This window comes from Pyrus communis, chromosome 6 (genome assembly GCF_963583255.1).
Source record: "Pyrus communis chromosome 6, drPyrComm1.1, whole genome shotgun sequence".
Lineage (NCBI taxonomy): Eukaryota > Viridiplantae > Streptophyta > Magnoliopsida > Rosales > Rosaceae > Pyrus > Pyrus communis.
Window position 1 is genome coordinate 23,060,515 of NC_084808.1, and position 9,730 is coordinate 23,070,244.

General features: G+C 37.3%; 1 protein-coding gene across 1 annotated transcript; it reads right to left on the bottom strand.

Moving 5' to 3' along the window:
• Positions 1-1,490: 1,490 nt before the first annotated feature.
• Positions 1,491-4,861, bottom strand: LOC137737788 (uncharacterized). Its single transcript, XM_068477343.1, has 9 exons — positions 4,708-4,861; positions 3,365-3,474; positions 3,085-3,153; positions 2,727-2,842; positions 2,566-2,620; positions 2,237-2,357; positions 2,053-2,100; positions 1,859-1,953; positions 1,491-1,732 (listed from the first exon to the last, which is right to left on the bottom strand). Exons 1-9 carry the CDS (start codon positions 4,829-4,831, stop codon positions 1,634-1,636), a joined length of 837 nt encoding a protein of 278 aa, XP_068333444.1. The 5' UTR covers positions 4,832-4,861; the 3' UTR covers positions 1,491-1,633.
• Positions 4,862-9,730: the final 4,869 nt, after the last annotated feature.

Below are 9,730 nucleotides of genomic sequence, written 5' to 3' on the forward strand. Positions count from 1 at the left end.
CGTCAATACGACTAGAGACAACTGAGTAGGTAACATTTGTCTCTCTAATTTGGATGAGAAAATATAATTTCACTAACCTGCATTAGGTGTGAGATTTAATTCTTAATAGGATGATCAGCACCGGACCTACAGCTAATTAGCAAAACCAGTCTAACAATCTTTTGGCTTGTAAAGAGGATAAGATACCTGAAGTGGCTCTTTCCAAAGGAGACAAAGTTGAAATTGAAACTGAGTTTTGCACTAAAGCTAATTCAAGATCTGGTCAAAGAAAAAAAGGAGAGAAGTAGATCCGTAAGACATATTCTGAAAAGCACAACAACAAGACATTATGATTACAGATTGAATAAATCAAATGAAAAAAAAAAAAAAAAAAAACTTATCTCTTGAATTCCAAACCCTAACCTTAAATCCTAAATCAGAGTTAAGACTATATTATTCTAGTTATATTGGGCTGTAATATCACTCAAATATCAAGTCACTTAGATAATAAGTTACTCGAGAATCAAGTGATTTAATTGACAAGTAATTGATACTTACACTAATCTTTACAAAAGCAACCCAATCTCTCTTCATATTACGCAAGGTGGACTTGTCAGCTTTCAGCCTAGAGAGCATGGGAAATTAAATTTGAGGAGTATTTTGTTCTACTCCACTTGAAATTTGGTTTTCTTTTATGGTGGATAAGTAGAGGGAAAAACCCTACAAAATAGCAATTCATCTCTATTTTGGAAAAGAAGTTACATGAAACAAGTTCACAGTTATTGTGACATTTTGGGCCATTTTTATAAGGTTATATTGAAAGAGTCTTACACATGACCTTGTATTAGTGGTTTGAGACTCGTTGATGATGATAAACATGTTCCTTATAACTCTCTTCGTCCTATTTTAGATAGATATTACCGTATTATTGGAATTATATCATCATTTGAGTGTCTCACTGATCACGTAAGCGAATATATTCCCAATCACACCCAAAATGTCCCCGCTTGTATACGTTTAACAAAAGAAAATTGAGATATAGGTATCCAGAGAAAATGATCATTAGAAAACAGGGCAAAAGCAAAGCCCAAATGGGAAACAACCATAAAGGTAAACATTGCACTCAAAATCTTATCATTTTTCAAAGAATCAAAGCAGCCAAATTATGCATGTCAGTTGCAAAGGGACAACTTATATATCTCACAGCTTTACAGCAAATTTATATCGGATTTCCGAAAGCCTAACGCAAGGCTTACGCCTCAATGCCTCAAGATTTGTGAGACATTGAACGCCTTGCTTTACGCCTTCACCCTTATAAACACCGGTTGTGAGTCCTGTGATTCCTTGTTACAACTTTCTACGTTTACAAGTAATCTGCTGTATTGTCCTTTTGAATACATCTAACCTTTCACATCTGAATAATATAACGAAACAAGCAGTTAATTTGCTTTCCTGGACCCTTCAAGACAAAATAATTTCAGTCAACATACAATTTTGTATACGAGCAAGTATGCAGTGAAACTGTCGCCACTGTCCCTATTGATATTGCTTACTCCGAGTGAGGGAGGTAGAAATTGTACAATTTTTCGGTTAGTCATGGATTTTAAAAGGAACGAAAGAGTATGCGCTTGCAGAGCTTCTAGGTTGGTTCCCATCAACAAAGAAGGCTGTAAGAAGGCATGTCTTCAATCCGCAAAACATCATCCATTAGCAGCTCCCTCTCCAGTTGAGCTCGCGTCGATTTCAAAACATCCTGCAACACATTCAAATTGAATCAAAACCCTATGAAGTTTGAACTCCAACATATGTAGCCCTGCATGATACGTATATGTATAATCTTGGGGAGTATGAATGGTATGCAGATCGAGGATATTCTCACATTGAACTCCATGTATGTAGCATTTCTCTCAAGCCACTGTTTGTCCATAACCATGAATGCAACGCAGTACAGCAAGTCGAAGGTCCATTCATTTTCTGCAGTAACATTAGAGAATGACAAGGTCTCTGTTAGGCAACCATCAACCTTTTTTGGTGCTGTTGTGCAGTAAGATTTAAACTCGGATGTTATCTTACCTAACAACATTTGTAAGAAAACAGTTCTTATGAAAGTCCTGGGTTTTCCTGCCACATAAACAAGCATGAGTTATCTGTCCAAAGCTTGCGCTAGAGAAATCGAAAATGTGTCATTTGAAAAACTGACAACATTTTATATCCTAAGTTCGAAACTTGGAACAAAAGGAGCTCCTTTGACACTTACTGGCTTCAAGGTCAAGCATTTGCATGATCATAAACGTGATGTTGACACCAGCAACAGCGAAAGGATATTCCCAAGCAGCTCGCTTTCCTCTCTGCTTTTTCAATAGACACTGGAAAGATGCCTGCAACAACATAAATAAACATATTTAGACAGCATAAGTTAACATGGTTGGAACATTAAGTATATACCAGTCGAGCGCATAGCCCTTCAATATACAATCATAACACATGCATATCAAGCTCCGTAGTTTTTTGTTATGTTGGGAGTATGCGAAACCTATTTCTTGATGTTTCAAACTTTCTAGTTACATATCGAGGTTGGAATCTTACCGAAAATGTCTTTGCAAAGAACAGCAGGTTCTCCAAAGAAATGAATCCAGCTCCTCTGTCAGGTAATCCAAGCTAAGCAAGTAAGAGAATGACAACACAAATTGACAGAAGAAATTAACCCGAAAGTTGCAGAACAATAGACAAATAAATGTAAACAAAACCTGAAATCGGTAGACGGATCTCTTCCTTGCCATCCCATCTCCTTCCATTGATCAGATATCAAACCATTAAGCTCTTGTCCAGGAAATGTAGCGTACCATAAAGCTCTCAGCGCTTCCTGTCCTCATCAAATTTTCTTAACCACTAAGTTCAAGAAAAAAATACAAACAATTACCAAAGAAAACATTTGACTGTATAATTGAACCTTAACTCATGCCATTTTTAAAGTTGACATTCGTGTCCCATCTGTATCATGTGTCCATGGAGTCATGGACATTAAGTTGTGATGCTAAAACTCAAATTTCTGCCTACGTATAAAAAGGTCGGGAACATATATACATCTCGAAATGAAAATTTCACCTGGTGATCCGGCCTAGTAGCATCAAAGTAAACCTTCATTCTTTGCTTCAACCGCCCCATTCTTTCTTCCTGCAAGTTTTCGAACAAATTTGTAAAATAGAGTGAAGGAGTAAAATGATAGATCATCATGGCAAGAACTAAAGAAACAGAAAAACAAACTCAACTTCATACTCTACTCAGTTACCAAAAACATGATTCTAATTGGCAATCCGGCATTCTCTCTGTCTTTGTCATCAGCTCTTAACGAATGATTGGTGGTTTAATTAACTTAAATACTTACATGAAGGGGTGTCAAGTTCATACAAATCCGCTGATAATTTCCCTTTCGCTTGAAGCAAACGCAAGTGAGACCCTTACCGATCCATTTAGGCGAACCACAAGCTTCATCATCTGCATACAACAAAAAAAACCAAGAGAATTCCCCGATGAAAGCAGTGTACTAATGGAACATGATCGATTACACAACGTCGTTAATTTCTGCCAGAAACACAAACAAAGTACAGCAGACAAAATCTTAGCAACCTGGAGGCAGTAGCACACGATCCACAAGAAAGCATTTCATAACGGCAAATGTTGCAGTGGATTTCCACAGATTTTTGCTTCTTCCGAATTAATTTCCAAACAATCAAGATCATCGTAATATAGCCAAACACCATTATTGTGTCATGATTGAATCAAACAGAAAAGAACGCGGAGATTTTTTGAAATCCTTATCATCCAAACACCCCCATCTACCAAGTTTGAGTCAATCTGACACTCCAAATTATAATAATATTTGTCTCTGGATGCATTTCTTTTATGTATGTGCAGTGTCATGTAGTGAAGTAGACAGTTTATGTAGTGAATTGACGAGACATATTCGATAAGACTGTCGGAATAAACAAACTTTAATACAAGAGCAATGGTAAGGGGTCCTGTTAAAGTGTGACTCATTATAAATTCTCTGTTATCTTACATTCTAACGTAAACTCACGTGTTATATTATAAAATATTGTGCAAAAAATATGAGATGCACTTTTGAGCGCATTTCCTTAGCATTTCTCTTCATGCAGAATCTAAATACTCACAACCTATAAGATTGATGAAACTACTAATATCTCATATTTTTGCGAAAGATGCCTCGAGCGCTTGTACTAAGTTTGTATTCTATATTCGGAGTGTGTACTGTTGTGTTAAACCCGACAAACCTACTATCACGCGCCGCTCTGCGACATTAAACAGCATCCTACCACGTGGGAGACATACGCTGGCCATGTGAGAGTACTTGATCCAATATGGTCGGAATGCGTATCGTATATGGACCTTGGATTCTTTTTCTACATATGTCGTAAGACTATTCTATATTGGCATGTATAGTACGCATATACATTACTTGCCAGAAAATACTAGATAAGAATCAGATACATGTCAATCACGACTCATAATTAGGCACGTAAGTAATTCTTAATTAGATATTTCCATACATATATCAAACTGTGATTTGCTACTTATCTTTTTGGTGCACAGAACAAGAAAACACATTGCTAAATTAATGAACAATTTTTCTGGGAAATGAATCAAATTTAGCAGCAGATATATTGAAGAAGTTTAAGTAAGGGTGCTAGAAAAAAGATAGATAACAACCTGGAGAAATGGAAGCAGACGTGTGTGTGGGAGGAGCGCAGCGGGAGATGGTAGAGGATGAGGAGGAATTAGGGGGAGGAGAGAGAGTTTGAGGACTACTGGTACTCCTAACCACTCTCATCATCTCGATCTTCGGAGATTCCAATCCGAAGCCAGTTTTAATTAGGTAATCTTTATATATAGAGAGAGTAGGAGAAGGACGGTCAAAGACTCAAAAGTCCAAGTTGAGTGAAACCACATGGCAGGCTGTCCAATTAGGTTAAAAGGACTGACAAAAATTACACTACAAAAAGCGGTGGAATCTGAGAAGCCCTCGATGACAAATGTTATATACAGTCGGATGGTTGTTGCCCACTTGCCAACAAGAAGAATCTAGATCATCGATAATTTTTTTATTATGATCGAAACACGGTTGATACAATATGTATTTTTATATAGGTGGTGGAAAATTTTATTTTTTAGATTATTAAATTTTTAACACACATATCCACCATTTATAGAGTGACATATGATGTACCACATCGTGTTCCGATCACATCAAAAAATCTCTCTAGATTGTCATCCATGCGAGCTTCAACACTTGGATATAAAAAAGTAAATTGTAACAATGGTCCCTTAACTTTAACTCAATTGGAGCAATGGTCTTCAATTAAAAATCTATTACCATTGGTCCCTTAACTCATCAAAACGTACAACTATGGTCTCTCAACTAAAAATCTATTACCATTGGTCCCTCAACTTTAACCCAATTGTAGAAACGGTCCTTCAACTTTAACACAATTCTATCAATGGTCATTCCAACATAATCTGACGAAGTTGACAAAAATGACCATAACTACACGTTTTGATGAGTTGAGGGACCCTAATTGTAATAATGGTCCTTTTAACATAACTTATTTTGACAAAATTTTAATGAAGTTGACGAAAAGGATCATAGCTACACATTTTGATGAGTTAAGAGACCAATGGTAACATATTTTTAGTTAGAGGACCATTGCTCAATTTGATTAAAGTTGAGAGGTCATTTCTACAATTTACTAGATATAAAAACTACAACTATTTATAAGACTAGTTTGGTAATTTTGTGTTTAAAAAAAAAAAAACTGATTTTGCTGTTTTGTGAAAATATGTGAGTGTTTGGTAATTTAATTTTATTATTATTTTTTTTTGTAAAAGTGCTTTTAACAAAAAAATAAATAATATCTCAATGTTTAGTAAACTTATATATAAATCGATGTCAATATGTTAAATGATTAAAAAGAATAAGGTATTGAACGTAATACAATAATTCCAAAGAGAATAATGAAGGGATAAAAATTGTGATTTTGCAAAATATGCAGAAGTATACTTATCATTATAAATTTTCATTAAATACGAAAAAAAACGTTTTTTTAGAAGTATATGTGGTACACCTGGCTTCTGCTATTCTATTGACATTGATAGCAGTTTTAAGAAAAAGCTTTATTTATTTATTTTTTTACCAAACACATTTGGTGTTACAATTTTTTTAATAAATTGTTTTTTTTTAGAAGCATCACAACCTCAAACCATCCCATAATCAGTAATAATTTTGGCACGACACGATTATGCGACTTAAAAGTGATAAAAATTAAATGAGTTCGAGTTGTTCATAATCGTAGTCTAGTAATAATCGTGTCGGTTGATTCAACACGATTAATAAACAGTTTGTATTTCGAGTCAACCCACATTTTAATATATTTTAAAAAAATTGTCGATCCTTGTAAATAAGCTTGTAACTAAACAACTAATTGACTATATGAAAAATAAATTAAAGGAGTAATAAATTTATTAGAAAATTTCATTTTAATCCTTGACAAAGATGACTTTTAGATTAAAACCATGAGTAAGATTGAAATCTAATTTTAGTCATTTGATACATTAATAACTTCATTTATTAATTATATTTTGATTTTTTAATTATTTCTCTTTCTTCCTAATTTTTAATGTATTAATTTTATTTCATTATAATTTTCATTTTTATTTCATTTATCATAATATATCATACAATATATTTCGATTTACTTTGTCTTTTTCATTTAGGTACATTAAATTTATTATAATGGGTAAATTACATAATACTCACTCGGGTTTGAGGTCTATTACAACCCCATACAACATCTTTAAAACATTTCACTTTCATACCTCACGTACTATTTTATTTCAAAATAATACATCTGTTCATTTTACATTCATTGATCCGTTAAGTGCTGACGTGGTTGCTACATTTGTGCCACCTGGCTCCCAAATGTGTGCCACGTGGCAAATTTATTTATTTTTTTTTAATTTAAAAAAAAAACCTGAATCTTCTAAAAAAAAAAAATTAAAAAAAAAAAAAAACAAAAGCTGAAACACACCTCCCCGCAACCCCCTAAACCCAGAAACCTTATCCCCCCACGACCCAAGCAGACGCACCTCCCTCCCCCTCCTTATCCTCTCTTATCCCCTATCTTCATCTTCATCCCCTTGCAACCCAGGAAAAAAAAAAAAAAGCCCTTTAGTTCGTCATCCCCCATTCTCCTCCTTATCTGTTCTCCCCCATCTTTATCTTCTTTCCTCTGCAACCCAAGAAAAAAAAAATCTTCAGTTTGTCTTCCGCCCCAATCTTCTCCCCCATCTTCATCTTCTTCCCCTAACCCCCTACCTTCAACCCAGAAAAAAAAAAAAAAAAAAAAAAAACCTAGATCCCGTCTACGCCGCCATTGCCGGGTTTGTGGGGTGAAAATGGGAGGAATGAGTGTGGATTTAATGACTGGGGTGTGTAGAGGAGGGAAAAGCGTGGGTGCGGAGGGAGGGTGGGTGTCACATCTCAACCCGGGGCCCACCACATCTTAGGCCCGCTCCACCACCGTAGCATGATATTGTCTGCTTTAGGCCCTGACCACGCCCTTATAGTTTTGTTTCTGGGAACTCACACGAGAACTTTCCAATGGGTCACTCATCATGGGATTGCTTTCGCGTGAACTCGCTTAACTTCTGAGTTCCGATGGAACTCGAAGCCAGTGAGCTCCCAAAAGGCATCATGCTATATGGAGATGAGAATATACACATAAGGCTTACATGATCCATTCCCCTAGGCGATGTGAGATGTTACAATCCACCTCTTTAGGGGCTCGACATCCTCGTCGGCACACATTCGACCAGGGATTGGCTCTGATACCAAATTGTCACATCTCGGCCCGGGCCCCCACCATATCCCAAGCTCAACTCCACTGTAGCACGATATTGTCCGCTTTAGGCCCCAACCACGCTCTCACGGTTTTGTTTCTGGGAACTCACACGAGAACTTCCAAGTGGGTCACCCATCATGGGATTGCTCTCGCGTGAACTCGCTTAACTTTAGAGTTCTGATAGAACCCGAAACCAGTGAACTCCCAAAAGGCTTCACCCATCATGGGAGTGCTCTCTCGTGCAACTTGCTTAACTTCAAAGTTTCGATGGAACCCGAAGTCAGTAAGCTCCTAAAAGGCCTCGTGCTAGGTAGAGATGAGAATATACATATAAGAGGCTTATAGGATCCACTCTCCTGGACGATGTGGGATGTTACAGTGGGTGCGGGGGGAAAGTGAGTGGGGGTGAAGAGGAGAAAGGGCTCGGGGAAGGTGGGGGTCGGGTAGGTTTTTGGATAGGAGGGGAGGTGAAGTGTTACATCCCACATTTCTTAGGGGAGTAGATCTTGTAAGCCTTATATATATATATATTCTCATCTTTACCTAATACGAGGCCTTTTGGGAGCTTACTGGCTTCGGAGTTCATCGGAACTCCGAAGTTAAGTGAGTAGCGCGTGAAAGAATTCCCAGGATGGGTGACCCACTGGGAAGTTCTCGTGTGAGTTCCTAAAAACAAAACCGTAAGGGTGTGGTAGGGGCCTAAAACGGACAATAAAGCGAACAATATCGTGCTACGTTGGAGTCGAGCCTGGGATGTGGTGAGGGCCAAGGCCGGGATGTGATAATTTGGTATCAGAGCCAATCCCTGGCAGAAAGTGTGCCGATGAGGACGTCGGGCCCCTAAGGGGGGTGGATTGTTACATCCTACATCGCCCAGGGAAGTGGATCTTGTAAGCCTTATATGTATATTCCCATCTCTACCTAGCACAAGGCCTTTTGGGAGCTCACTTGCTTTGGAGTTCATCGGAACTCCGAAGTTAAACGAGTAGCGCGTGAGAGCATTCCTAGGATGGGTGACTCACTAGGAAGTTCTCATGTAAGTTTCTAGAAACAAAACCGTGATGGTGTGGTAGGGGCTCAAAGCGGACAATATCGTGCTACGATGGAGTTGAGCCCGGGATGTGGTGGGGGTCCGTGTGGGGATGTGACAATTTGACCCATCCTGGGAAGTTCTCGTGTGAGTTCCTAGAAACAAAACCGTAAGGGTGTGGTAGGGGCCCAAAGCGGACAATATCGTGCTACAATGAAGTTAAGCCCGGAATGTGGTGGGGGCCCAGGCCGGGATGTGACATGAAGATAGTGGAGGAGAGGGATGTGGTTGTGAGGCTTGGGAGGGAGAAAATGGGTGGGGAGAGGTTGCGGGAATGGGTTCTGCATTTTCTAAGTTATTTTATTTTATTTTATTTAAAGAAGATTCAGGTTTAAAAAAAAAAAATATATATATATATATATATATTTTTGCGCACAAATGTGGCAGCCACGTCAGCGCTTAACGGATCAATTGATGAAAAATGTAACAGAGGTATTATTTTGAAATAAAATAGTAAGTGAGGTATGAAAGTGAAATGTTTTAAAGATGTTGTACGAAGTTGTAATAAACTTCAAACCTGAGAGAGTATTGTGTAATTTACCCTATTATAATATATTTTGATGCATACATTTAGGTACACACATTTAAGTACATATATTTTGATACAAACATTTAGGTACATTAATTCAATATAATACAATTCGGTACTAACATTTCGGTGCATACATTTCGATACACACATTTAGGTACATTAATTTAATAACATTTCAATGCATATATTTCGGTACTAACATTTAAATACATT